Below are 13,773 nucleotides of genomic sequence, written 5' to 3'. Positions count from 1 at the left end.
CACAAAAGTTTGTCTGCAGGCTCTGCCAGAGGAGCTGCAGGAAGACTTGAGGGGAAAGTCATGATGCCACCAGCTCTTGGTGCTGAAACTTGTGACCCCTTTGGCTTGTCAGAGAATGGGAGAGTGTGCCCAGCCCCTGCCTCAGTGCAGGACCAGTCCCCAGGCTGAAGCCAATTAGTGCTGCCAGGAAGGATCCGTTTGGCACCAAGACAGCTGCAGTAGGGAACTGAACACTTGGGGTGGAAATCATCAACAAAATGGGCAGAAGTGCAACACCAGCAACTTGTGACTCTGTGCTCTTTTGTGTGACTGCTGTAACCAGACCAGGCTTCATTATATTAAGATGTATCTGCTTGGAGGCACAAATCCCACATCTCATATCAGGTGGTCAAATTCAATTTATATTTACTTTCTCTCTGCATTTCACACTTAATTGCCCATCTACACTGGCAAGGTGTTTCCAAAACTGGACAGGAAAACATGATTCTGTAGCTTCTTGGCAGGCTGAAACTATGCCATTACCTAACCTGGACAAGCAAGGACAGGAAAGGGACCTCACATGCAGAGCATCCCAGAATTTAGTAAAATTTTTAAAGATTACAGAAGGAATATCCAAAATATAGTGGCACCATTAAGAAATGTGTAAAATTTCTCCTGTATGTTTGGTGAACATACCTTCCCTACCCACAGGACAAAGTGGCACTTGCACAATGTATCTCAATTATAACTTCAGTTAATGCTGTATTTTGTGCAAAAAAATTCCTTCTTGGTCTTGGTAAGATCACTGATGACCAGGCTCGAAGTGTAATCCCTAACAGCAGGGTTCCATTTTCGTTTCTCCTGCTTAGGTCTCAGTACCACGGACATAAGCAGTTTTGCTGAGTGCACTGGAAAGATCTTACTGCTCTGGACTGTCACAGTCCTCCATTCTATCCTGGTTATAAAACACATAAAAGTTCACAGGTTAAAGTAAATTTTAGAGCTTTATTGGTCTAAATAAAAAAGCATGAATCATTTTTGCAAAAAAATCTGGTTTCCTCTCAGCAGGCTCGAGGAGGTGCCTAACTGGCTGCAGGGGCTGCAGTCTTCTGGCACAGCCGGGCCAGCAGCCCAGCCATTTGTAAAAGGGAGTTCACACCTTCTGCTATCTTCATGTGAGTGTACCCGATTTCCTGGTGACAGAGACATTGTCAAGTCTTCTGTTTGCCCCCCCAGTCTGTGTATATTTTACTAATGACTAAATAGAACATACCTCTTACTGCTAAAAGACCAGCTTCAAGTCACTCTAACTTCACAGAATGTATCTACTCTAAACCAACTAAAATGCCTTTTGTTTTTAAAATCAAAGCCTTTTTTCCCCCCCCACTTCCTTTGTAAGAAGCAAGGTGCCTACATATGAGGACAGGTTTCAAATATGAAGAGTGATTCCATATCACCATCTTAACCATTTGTCAACTGCCTGTTAATATAATTTAATATTTTACTATCTGTTGGACTAGAATCAAGTATGCACTTGATAAACATTTTCAAGGAGTTATTTGAGGTTTTGGTACAAATAATAAATTCAGCATTACATCTGCTATTAATTTTGGCTGATCACTAAAGTGCCCCCTGGCACTTCTGTGGATGTTCAGATGCTAAACTTCAAGTGACCCTTACTGACAAACTGATGATGCAGTGGGAAAGAAAGCTGTAATGAGTCAAGAAACACTTTCTTTATGCTAATATACAAGAAATTTTAAATGGAAACCCCTGAGGCTGCCCCCGATCACATCCTCTTCTTGAAAAGGCCCAAAAGATTCCCATCAGGAGCTGGGTTAGTACTAACCTTGATAAATTCCAGTTTCAGATATTCTGGCATTTGAAAGGTTTTACACACACGGAAGATATTGCCAATGACATCTTCTGGAGAGTATCCAAGTCGCCACAGGTGGGCAAGAATCTGTGCAGGCAAGAACAATCCCCCATTTATCTGCCAGGTGAGTCAAGATATTGACTTTTGGAACAGCTGTATATAACTGAAATTGCATGTACTATTTATCAGCTGATTTAACCTCAAGCATCTAGCAAGTAATTTCACTACAGCTTCCTTTTCTGCATGTCGGCTTATTTATCTGAACAAACTCCCACACAAAAGGGATTTAGTTCATCTACGTGGTATTGCCCTTATCTTAAAAAACAACACACATTGTGAATTCCTCAAAGCAAACAAAAAAATTTGTAGAGAAATAATGTCTTTCTATACTGACACAAGACATGAAAACCAACCTTGTATGCTTCATCAATATTTGCATTTATGCAGTGTTGTATCATTTCCTTCACAAGCAGAGGATGAGGCTCATCACATACCTGTATCCAAGAGAAATATTACACTTAAAATATTAGAAGACTTTGTGTTAAACCTCTGGTATTTTCACCAAGCTTCCACTGAGTTGAAGTACTGAATCAGAAATATTCCATAATACAGACTAAATTTTAAGTAATCTGAATTTTCAGATAGTCTGTCATGGCAGACTCAACAGCATGAAATGAGAACACCCAAGTATAGGTTCCCAAGTTATCACTGAAATTTCCCAGCAGTTATGTGATTTGTGTGCTTTGAGAGAGCTGCAAAGCCACAGGGGCTCAGATGTGCCATTAGGGACATCTTTTCAAAAGGCATATGGGCTTTTTAAAGTCTAATGCTGTAACTGCTACATACACAGGGCTGTCTGCAAACTAGCAAAAAGGCTTATGTGTCCAATGGAATCTCACACAGCCATAGGGCTAAACTTCTGGCAAAACTGTTTTCAGCTATTACTGACCTTAAAGACATTTTCACTGTTTATAAAGCCAAATCCAGAGTATGTGGATTGTAGGTTGTTTAATGCCTGTGAAAGAAAAAATAAGACACTATTTATTTTCTGAAGTGCTCTACTTCTCACTCCTCTCCCCAGGATGAAATGCACTTCAGGAAATGATGCCAAATAAGCAGTTTGCAATTAAACAACAGAAAAAAAATCACCTATTTCTGCTGACTTTATTTCCTCCCACAAATTTGGTATCCACTTCCCACCAACTCACTTTTAATAAGCATTTTAAGCCCTCACAAAACCAAATAGTTTAGTTACTCTTGGGCCATAAGTCACATCCCCGTTGCTTTACCTCTCCAGAGAGAAATCCTTGAGAGCTGCAATTCAGAAGTTTTTTGCTTTAAATAGAAGCCTTTGTTTCAGTGTCTTTCTCCTCTTACCTGTCTCATATCACCTTGGGCTGTGAAGATTATGGCTTCTAGTCCATCGTCTGTATATGATACATCCTCTTTCTCAACAATTTTCAGTAGCCTGGCAAGGATTTGTGCATCTGTCAGCTTGGTGTAACGCAGCACTGCACACCGAGACTGTATAGGTTCTGAGGACAGAGATGTGTAATTAGCTTCTCCCTTTTTCTCAAAAAACCCCACAATGAAACATGTCTTCATTTCAGTTTCCAACAATTCTTACATCTTGTAAAGAAAACTGGTATGTAAGCTCCAAGCAGAACACAGCCTCTCCTTAAGCACATACAATTGTTACGGTCCTTCCCTTGAGCCCAAATGTGCTACTGGAGTTTTTCCAGTTTTGTGGAAATATATACAAAGCTCAGCTTCCTCTGTTCTCCTGGATTTCTGAATATAGATGTTTATCACGTTATTTTATCAAGGGAGCTCTAAAGGTCTGGAATGTGTTCACCTATAGGCAAACTTAAGATTATGATTCAGAAAGGACAAAAAGGGTACCCAGTAAACAATACATCAAACATCTTAAACTGTAGCAGAGTGGGATGCAGATTAAGCCCAAAGCTTCTGCAGTCACATATGGCACTATCCATTAAAAATGGCTGCTCAAAGGGTTCTCTGACTATACAAATCAACTCTCCTATCAGCTGAACTACAGGTGGCTTGATTTTTCAGAAGTACCATGCTTTCTTGCAACAAGCTGGTCCAAGGTATTTCTGGAAGCTGCCTTGGAAGTTAGCCAACAGTATGGAGAACATATGACAAGAACACCCAGGAACCAGCAGCACTTACCTATGATTTTGTCAGAGGCATTGCACGCAAGTGCGAAGCGTGTTGTTTTGGAATAAATTTCCATTGTTCTTCTCAATGCTTGCTGTGCTCCATCTGTCATGCTGGAGGGAGACAAGGAGTTAGGACAGATTTTGCCCTTTGCTCACTCATAAGTGCAGCCTAAGAACTGTTTTCATACAAGCTTCAGAGTTTACTGATATTAAGCTGTGCTTTGTAAATGACTTAATATTCTGGTTTGATAAACTAAGCAGATTTTTCTAGTCACGTGAACAAACCCTGCAATGTCACTGAGACCTCCAAAACATGCAAACTGACATCCATAACATGCAAAATGAAATCATTAATGCTCTGAAGAACACTGCTAAGAATATTAATACACCACCTGCATAAGGTGGAGGAGGAGAATGTTCCATTTTCGTCCAGTGAAATTCTCTATATGAGCCAAACTCTTCAAAGAGAAGGAATCACAGAATCACAGAATAGTTTGGGTTGGAAGGGACCTTAAAGCTCATCCAGTTCCAACTCCCTGCCATGGATAGGGACACCTTCCACTAGACCAGGTTGCTCTAAGCCCTATCCAACCTGACCTTGAACAGTTCCAGGGATGGGGCATCTTTCCAGCAAACTGAAAGGTGCTGTTTCATATCCAGAGCACTCCACGTCAATATTCAGCATCTCTTTTGAAGCAATAATCTCTGCTTGCTGTGAGTACCCCCATAAAAACACTGTTCAATCCATATTAATTTCCTAACAAATTGTTTTGAACAGCTTGATAGAAACACTCAATACTGTCCAAGATTGGAGCTCTACAGACAGGAGAGATGTGGCACATTTCACACAGTAGCTGAGGTCACGAAAAGCAACATACCTGTCTGCTTCATCAAGGATGATTATTTTATGCCGACCTTTTGGAAGTGTCACCTTTTGCTGGGCAAACATTTTGATTTTGTTTCTTACAACATCAATGCCTCTGGAACAATAATTCAATTGATTGATGATATGTTGGGTGAAAATACAGAATAGATTTTTTTTCAGCAGCTACAGCAGAAGTGCTCCTGGTTCTCCCACTGTTTGTTCCTGCCCCTTCAGCTGTTTCAGTACAACTGCTATGGAACCATGCTGTAAGCCACACTGTCCAACTGATTCGGATTCAAACACCAACAATCCTTGCTTTAGGGGGTCTTGAAGAAAATAATTTAACAGTAGCAACACAAATATACACAAAATCAGTAACCTTACTTGCAGTACCACCACAAAATGACTTTGTTTGGCACAAGGAAAGGGTAATAAATAACAGCAGAAGCATTTAAGATTGCTCTGCCAGTTCTTCCCGCAGCTCCATCCACAGCCCCAGCTGTATCTCAGAAGAGTTTAAGAAAAACAGCTGGATAGACTGAATCATATCAGCACAACATGGCTGTCAGTGCAAAGACCTACTTTTATTAAGAAAGGATTTTACTTTTTTGTTCTGTTTAGAAAAAGAATGTTGTGATTCTGTAGTTCTTCTATAACTAACAGAGGTAGGTGAAGGGTATTGTGCACAGACAACCCACCAGGAAATGTCAGAATACTTCAGGATGGGTCTGAACAGAAATTGGGAAACGTAATCAGCCCTTAGTGCTGAGAAACATAATCAGCCTCTAGTGCCCATTAGATCCTTGGAGTACAGTCAGTGTCCCCTACACATCTAACACCCTGATCCTACATTTTAATCAACTGCCCTTATAGTCCTGATTTCTCTCCCTCTAAGCACTGAAGAGTTTCAGTATAAACAACCTGTTCACATTTCATTCTTAGGATCCTCATGAATGCAGTGGGAAGCTTAACTCTTTCAAATAAATTTGAGAAAAAAGTACCACTATGGATTCTGCACTCTACCTGTTTATATTTTCATTAATGAAAGTATCTATAAAGTTTATAAAACATCAGGAAATAATATCTGTGTTGATGGGTGAACACCAAAGATTGCCTAAATTTTAATTGGAAAGACTGTACTAAAATAAGTCTTAGAGGTTTTACTATAGCATTAAGCCTATGAAACTGGCCTGGGTTTAAAAACAGAAATGGAAACTTGCTTTTTCATTAAACATTTGGTAAGATTTATTCATTCTCACCTGTCATTTGAGGCATTCAGCTCCAGAACAGCATCCTTTAATGCAGGACCAAGCAGAGCACGAGCCAGGCACAGGATACTGGTGGTTTTACCTGTTCCTGGAGGGCCCTAAAAATGTGACAATGCAGCAACTGCTGATAAGTTTAATGCAATTGTCTAAGCTGTGCTCTCTACAAATCTCCTCGGTCATGAAAGAAGGCTGCAGCAGAGGAACTGCAGAGAAAACATCAGCCTGGAAGCTGTGCCTGAGCTCAGGATTCTGCTCCTAACAGAGGACGTATGCTGCAGGGAGAAGCACAGGATGTGTTTCAGCAGGCACCTGAGGCAGAGTTAAACTTGTTTCTCTGTGTATTCTGCCAAGAACATTGCTCCAAGACCACACAACCAATATCTCTCCCTCACCAGTACACTCAGGCACAAAGCTGATCTGTACTGGGAGGCCATCCTGGCTAGATTTCAAATCAAGGACTAACACTGAAATACAGAATAACACAGCAATACTCACAGCAATTATAATATTTGGTACATTTCCCTCTTTTGCAAAGACCTAAGAAAGAATGATAATAAGAAATTATGTAAGAAAATAACATGAACAAGCAGTTTCAATTCTGTTCTATTTTAAGCATCAGAAACATGCTTTTTTTCCCCTCCTGTTTCCATTTTTTGAACCTTGGTGCTTTTATATGTTTGGTTTTTTTTAACTGAACTGTTAGAAATCAGCCCCTAGAATAATATGGAAATATTTAAAAGGACTTAATGCCACAGGTCTTTAGCACTCTTACCTTTCCTTTGCATCTGTTTTAATTATACACTTGCTAGTATAATCTTTCTGTTAACAAATACTGTGTTCACAGATTAATTTGTCATAGAATTATAGAATCCTGGAATAGCTGGAATTGGAAAGGACCTTAAAGCCCATCTCATTCCAATCCCCTGCCATGGACAGGGACATCTTCCACTAGACCAGGTTGCTCCAAGCCCCATCCAACATTGCCTTTGACAATTTCAGGGAAGAATTGATACAGCAAACGTTTCTTTAAAAAAAATAAAAAATTATGTTTCTTTCTGTTGTTATATGAATTATGTTTATTAATTGAAACAATATTATTATAACAGCTACAAATTATCTAAACTGTATCAAATAGCCAATTTAAACATTCCAATTGAAAAAGGCATATTTCCTTAACACACCACTCAAATATTATGTAAAACTTGGAATTTTTTAAGTAAATCAGGAAGCTTTCTTACACGTACTCAAGTATGTATGTAAAATACAACAGTGTTTTTACTGGTCTGTGGATCTATGAAGAAATATAGATATATAGAAATAAAGAAAAAAGATACAGGGACAGCTACACACCTCCAATCTGCTCACAGTATCTTCATTTCCAACTATTTCAGACAGTTTCATGGGTCTGTATTTTTCCACCCTGTAAAAGTAAAACTCCACACACTTCACCACATCTAATAACGCTTTAATAGTGCTTTAGAGTGATGGACAAGGAGGATTATGTTAAGAGAGCATGGGACAAAGATGACTGGACATGTCTTCAGTGCAAGTGCTGCAGGGTCTCCCTCACTGCTAAGCACAGCATTCCACAAAACTAATCATTCACTCAAAGAATCCCAGAATGGTTTGGCTTGGAAAGGACCTTAAAGGCCATCTCACTGGAGCCTCCTGTCATGGGCAGGGACACCTTCCACGAGACCAGGCTGCTTCAGGTCCAGCCTGGCCTTGAGCACTTCCAGGGATGGGGCAGCCAGAGCTGTAGCACCCTGAAAGAAACACTTCCCAAGGAATCAGGGCCCCGACTGAAGGACAGATGGTATAAAAATTTATTCCATTGGTATAAAAAAGAAAAAGGAGGGAAAAAAATGCTCAAACAGGAATTCAGTGCCTCAGCCTGAGGGGAGAAGCCACCCTGCGTGCTCTCCCGTAGTCCATACAGTGCAGGGCTGACTTTTCTCTGGGTTACAAAGGAAAACAATGGGATTTTCTTCACTATTGATTTCTGGAAGTGTTCAAGGCCAGGCTGGGGCTTGGAGCAACCTGGTCTAGTGGAAAGTGTCTCTGCCCGTGGCAGGAGGCTGGAACAACACGGCCTTTAAGGTGCCTTCCAATCCAAACCATTCTGTGATTCTGTGATTCCTGCCTTCCCAGCCCCGGCAACAGACCGGGCAGGTCACAGGGCGCAGGCAGAGTCCCCGGTTCCGAGCCAGACTGAGCTCTTGCACCCCGGCAGGCATCGGGGGACGGCCTTGAACACGCGGGTCTGGCCGTGGCCGGGCGCGGCCGCCACGATCCCCGCGGCCGCCACAGCCGCTTCCTTCCCGCCAGCAGCGCGGGCCCGCGCTCCCCTCGCGGGCCATGGCGCCCACAGCCCTGCCCGCCTCCGCGCTCTGCACCAATCACCGCCCGCCCGCCCCGCGCTTCGTCCCGCCCCGCTCCCTGCGGCGGGCCTTCATGGCGCCTCAGGGCGGCCGCAGTCCCTCGCCCGCTGCCCCTGCTCACCAGGGCAGCTCGTAGTGGCCGCTGCCGCCGATGGGCGCGGGCTCAGCGGATCCCCGCTTCTCGCCTGCCGACGGCCCGGCCTTCTCGTCCTCCGCCACATCCACCTCCATGGCGGCGCAGTTGGCGCTCCCGGCCCGTCTCCCCGCCGCCGCTGTGAGGGAAGCGGGGGGGGGCCGTGTTGGCGGGCCCGCCTCCGGGGCGGGCCGGCGGAGGCAGCGGGGTGGGCGCTCTCCGGCCGGCTGCCTGCTCCTGTGGCTGCTCGGTGGGGCGGGGGAGGCGGCAGCCGCGGCCTGTGGTGGTGGGGCCGGGCTGGGCTATGCCGAGGAAGGACTGTTGGTGGGGGGAGGCCGCTCGCAACTCGGCTGGGTGAGCTTGTGCTCGGCTATTTGGACTCGCTGGGCTTCTTACCCTACTGCGTGTTAAGATAGTAACATGTTTGCATTTCAGGGGTCTAAAACTTTGTTTCTTCTATCTACCGCTATTTTCCCCCCTTAAAATGAAAACAATACAAGATGCATTGCAAAATATTGTAAGCAGTTACGTTGGGGGGGGGGGGTGATTTTGGCTCTATTTATTGAACACGTACAATGTATACAGGTTGACCAGGAAAGCTCTGGCTGCCCTGTCCCTGGAAGTGCTCAAGGGCAGATTGGATGGGCTTGGAGCAATCTTGTCTAGTGGAAGGTGTCCCCATGGCAGAGGGTGGAATGAAATGAGCTTTTAAGATCTTTTCCAACCCAAACCCTTCTGTGATTCTATGATTCTAAATGTTCTTTTCCAGGTTAAGTCAAGGTGGCTCATCCACCTAAGTCAAGACTAATTTTTTTTATTAATTGATAATTTTGATGAAGTGTTATGGTACCAAGCTTATTGGTGCCCCTACATGCTACCAGCCCCTGACAGAGAACTGGGTTGTTGTATCCATAGCATTAGAATTTGGAAATCAGTACTCATTTTCAACCTCAGTAGTTACTGGAGCCTTGGTACATCTTTCAGCTCTGTTTATGCTCCACGTAATTAATGACATTTGTGTTAGCTCAGTGAGCAGAGCATCTGTCCTTCAGTCTGGGCCCTGATTCCTTGGGAAGTGTTTCTAATTTAAGATTGGTGTGAGGCAGGAACTCACAACTGACCTTATTTGAAGCTCAGTGTGAGCAGTGACGGAGTAACCTCATCTTACTTGTCAACAAGTACAACATCTGTATTCCAGTGTTACTGTCAGTACCTGTTATTGGTATTTTGAGGTTGACATATGAGCATTTGCCTTCAGCCTGTAAAACTGGTTCTGCCTATGGCCTGACAGTGATGGAGTTTGCTGAGTTTCTCCTAAGGCTCTGAAACTCTGGAGGGTGAAGTTCCTGTTTTGCAAAGTGCCGTCTAATATCTGACTTTTTATGTAGGTGGTAAGTGCTTTAATCTTGTTTTGCATGTTGTTTTTATTAATAGCTGTAGTGGGTCCCAGTGGTTGTAGGATAAGTGTTATGTAAGGGTAAAGGTAAAATTGGAAGTGTTCTGCAGCCCTCATGTGCCTGGCTGAGTTAACATCAACAGTGGATTAACTGCCTCCTTTGGAGGTAAAGTAGATAATTAAATAATTATATGGCATATGGGGGTGAGAGTTAGCTTTTTTTTTTTGTATTCAGGCTGTTTGTTCCTGTGACACTCAAATTCACTCTTTTACTCTTGTCTTTAGATTTAATTTTCTGCAGTGCTCATCAGAATCCAACATGAGACAGTGAAATACTGCAGCACTGTTGGTCATAACAGCCTGTCATGCAGCACCCTGGATACGCTTTGGTTTCTTGCCAAATTAAACAGTAGTTCTGCTCTTAGGAAGTACCAGTTTCCAGATAAGATATCATTTTCCTGGCTAGCATTAATTCTCCTACTCTTATGTGTAGGATTGCTGCTGATAAGCACTCAAAGGACAATAAGAAAGGCTAATGATAACAACCATTGCAGAGAGCCTGATGACAGATTTTGTGATGTTTCGGCTAACAGTTGAAATAAATGTAGTTTTGAGCATGGTCTCCTAAAGTGCTGCGGCCCAAGTGTAGGCAGGAGCTTCTCACAGTGGTTTATCAAACACAGAACAAGTATTTATTAAGGCATAAAACAGTATTGATAGGGATATGTGGCAGGTGGAGAGGCAAATGTGAGCTGAAAGTTTTAAAACCCGTCATGTCCCAAGATCCGAGCTGTTCTTATTGTAGTCTGACAGTTGAGATCACAGGATACATCCAGGGTGAAATGAATTCCAAATTCAATGCTGAAATAGCAGAACTTTTGATGTGTCATCAGCAATGCCTAAATACACATGTACGCAGATGTACTGTGTTATCCTGAAAGGAGAATAATCCTGAATTTAAGATTATTCTTTCAGATCCTTCTCGCTCATACCCCAAAAGATGTATAGAAAAGTTTACTAAGTACTTGTAATCAGTATAGAGTACCGACAAAGGCTTTTTGCTAATGGTTTATTCAGCAATTGGAGTGTTCCTCTTCAGTGTATTCAAACAACATCTATTACTAGTAGTGGGGATCCCCTTCAGAGAAATAAATCATGATCTTGTCAGCCCAGCAGCAAGGAAGTCCCAGCTTTAGATTCTTGAGGTGTAGGGAACAGGTCTTCTAAAGATCATATGGAAGCTCTTCTCAGACCAGCTCTAAGTCAAGGGCTCAAGCTCTAGTCCCCACAGGGAAACTAAAGCTTAGCACAACACGTTTCCTCGGAGAATTGGGTAAATGCAGAAGTCGTGGCAAAAGAATTGCTGCTTTGCATGCTATGGTTGGTGAAAGTGAGGGTGGCTTGTTTGGAGTTTGAACAACAAATTGAAATTAGTGAAAACACTAAAAGTGACACAGTAGTTGAAGACAGTGAAAAGCAAGAACGAGGGTGATGTGAGGTGTAAAACCCAGAAAGCAATAGAAATAATGCATGAGAGGAAACTAACTTCAGGCAATTGTTAGCAAAAAGTATGGATCTGTATATTATATATAAAAATTTCTTATATGCAGTGGTTTGGGGAGGGAGGGCAGAATGGTTTTCTATTCAAGGTTGTTTTGCTTTTAGGTTAAATCTGTGAGTTCAGCTTACTGTTACTGTTAGGGCTAACACACATGCATGTTATCCTGCAGGTCTAGAAGACCAGGGGCTGAGGTCTGAAATTGCAGTATTAAGAGAAGTGCAGGGTTCCTTGAGCTGTCCATCGCTGGCCCCACCACTGCAGCTAAAGCTTTGGCTCCAGCTGCAGCCTGCTGCTGTTTCACAGCCACAAGTAGGTCATGAAGCACAGATGGCCTCGCTGCCAGGGACGCGTGGAGTCTGCAGTCCCCTTGCAGGCTATTCTCTCTCTGTGCTCTCTCTCTTTCACACAGCTAGGCTGGAGACAGTGGAATGAATTCTCATGCTACCAACCATTTTATCTTGTGCTCAGTGAGGCTTAAGGCAGAGAGCAGAGCTAGAACAAATAGTGGGAGTGAAAGTAATGATGGGGCTGTTAGAAGGGAGGCTGGGCTGGTGCTTCATGAAATAGGGCATCACCGAATCAGGAGGTTTCCTCGGCCTGACACGTCTGCACCCAGACTGACAGGGGCCCTGATTCCTGCAGAGCTGCTGTGCTTGAGCTCTAGAGCAAAATGGAATGATGCTGTAAGTATGCAGGTATTAACTTGTCCTTGTTTTGTAGCATCACAAGCCCTGTCCATTCTTCATATGTTTATCCATAGAATTGGCTTGGGGATACAGCTGTGCTGAGCTAATTTTAAAGGTACCCTTTAAAATTTCTTGCTAAGTGTAATGGCTGAGGTCCCACATTTCCTCTTCACCAGCACACAGCCATATCCCTGTGTATTTCTCCATCCACTGCCTCATCCTTACTCTTGTGAGCATCTCCAAGAGCTGCACAGCAACAGCAGCTCACCAGAACACACTGGGTAAATACAGCATGACACCTGCCCACACTGTTACCTGAGCACTTTTATTTGCAGCATCTCATCTCATCTCATATTTTTGCATTTTCATTAAGTAACTTTAAATCTTTTTTTTTAATGCTACCACACAAAATTTTAAGCAGCATGCCACCAACATCTGCAGTTAAGAAATTCAGTGCTGAAAGTGAGGCAAGGCACAGGTTGTGGTGACAGAGCAGCTGGAAAGATCAAGGTCAGCTGATTGCTACTGGGAGACTCTAAAGTTGCATGTATTTAAAATTCTTTTCTACAAGCATCTGAAAATACTTAAAAGAATGGGTTTTAAGTGCCATTTTAAGCCAGAGAAGCTTTATCATTATTTTTCTGCATGTGTTGAGGCATTTGTCAGAGCTTTACACTAGGTTACAAGAAAAGGATGCAGCAGCAGTGACTAGCCAGTCCTACTCTCCTGCCCTTTGGATGCTTAAGACTGAAAATGTGACTGAAATTTCCTTTCTTCTTTAAGCACATAATAGAGAGCAACGGATGTCCAGCCCAAGTCCAGCCGCGTGGTTACAGCTTCAGTCAGTAGAGGGAGTATGGACGCCTGGGTTAAAGCCACACAGGTCACCTGGGACATCCAAGAGAATTGACTTTCTCTTAGAATTCCTGTTTTGTCTGCAAAACCAGGTAAATTCTCTACACCTACATTTTTCCTAGATGCCAAAATGCAGCTGTTGGCTCCTAACATGGTTGATGAAGCTGAAAGTGTAGGAGAGGGGAATGATCCTTTGTGCTTGCCATGCTTTTCTTGTGCAGCCTCCCTGGGTGCACTTGTCTGTTTGCACCTGCAGCTGGGGCTGGTATGGAGCACCACCTTTTCTCCTCCGTGTCAGGGTCTTACGTCACCATTAGACTGTAGCAGGGTTCTGTTTGCTTCCAGGGAGGACACAGCCTCTAGCTTTTCATTGAGGAAGCTGAGAAAGTGATTCTGTGCATGACTTACTGCTAAACATAGATGTTGCAAAGAGCATCCTGCAGAGCAAGTGCTTGCTGGGACTCCCTTGTGTAGGGGAAAGGATCTTGATGACGAAGAAAGAATCTAATGGCTCTGTGAGCTTTCTGCTTAAAGACTCAGCCCCAAGCTGGTGCAGAACCACTGGAGTGATTCGGGGGCTCTGATGAACG

General features: G+C 43.3%; 2 protein-coding genes across 12 annotated transcripts in view; one reads left to right on the top strand and one right to left on the bottom strand.

Annotated features, from left to right (window-relative positions):
• Positions 1 to 380: 380 nt before the first annotated feature.
• On the bottom strand, positions 381 to 8,883 carry RFC2 (replication factor C subunit 2). Of its 2 annotated transcripts, none has more exons than XM_039562658.1 (11): positions 8,674 to 8,833; positions 7,522 to 7,591; positions 6,667 to 6,708; positions 6,163 to 6,269; positions 4,917 to 5,018; positions 4,049 to 4,149; positions 3,233 to 3,390; positions 2,805 to 2,870; positions 2,269 to 2,349; positions 1,829 to 1,942; positions 381 to 934 (listed from the first exon to the last, which is right to left on the bottom strand). In XM_039562658.1, exons 1-11 carry the CDS (start codon positions 8,781 to 8,783, stop codon positions 899 to 901), a joined length of 987 nt encoding a protein of 328 aa, XP_039418592.1. In that variant the 5' UTR covers positions 8,784 to 8,833; the 3' UTR covers positions 381 to 898. The 2 variants fall into 2 exon arrangements, with proteins under 2 accessions (XP_039418592.1, XP_039418591.1); XM_039562657.1 differs by lacking the exon at positions 381 to 934 and adding an exon at positions 965 to 1,172 and having other exon boundaries at positions 8,674 to 8,883.
• Positions 8,740 to 13,773, top strand: part of CLIP2 (CAP-Gly domain containing linker protein 2) — a 103,319-nt gene continuing 98,285 nt past the window's right edge. Inside the window, exons 1-2 of one of the 10 annotated variants that reach the window (XM_039562648.1) lie at positions 8,740 to 8,826; positions 9,944 to 13,275. The gene's annotated coding sequence lies outside the window, so the exon portion shown is untranslated. Of the gene's footprint in view, positions 8,827 to 8,950; positions 9,040 to 9,365; positions 13,276 to 13,773 lie in introns of those variants that run through there. The other 9 variants (XM_039562647.1, XM_039562650.1, XM_010402543.3 and 6 more) reach the window with 9 other exon arrangements.

The sequence above is a fragment of the Corvus cornix genome, chromosome 19 (genome assembly GCF_000738735.6).
Source record: "Corvus cornix cornix isolate S_Up_H32 chromosome 19, ASM73873v5, whole genome shotgun sequence".
Taxonomy (NCBI): domain Eukaryota; kingdom Metazoa; phylum Chordata; class Aves; order Passeriformes; family Corvidae; genus Corvus; species Corvus cornix.
Note: the sequence above shows the minus strand (reverse complement) of the source record. Positions and strands in the feature narration are given on the sequence as shown.

Coding starts and splice junctions, on each gene's coding strand:
- RFC2 (XM_039562657.1), bottom strand. CDS start 8,783: ATGGAGGTGGATGTGGCGGAGGACGAGAAGGCCGGGCCGTCGGCAGGC. Junction 4,150..4,916: donor ATCCTTGATGAAGCAGACAG/GTATGTTGCTTT, acceptor GTCTCCCTCCAG/CATGACAGATGGAGCACAGC. Junction 2,871..3,232: donor CCCAAGGTGATATGAGACAG/GTAAGAGGAGAA, acceptor TTTCTTTCACAG/GCATTAAACAACCTACAATC.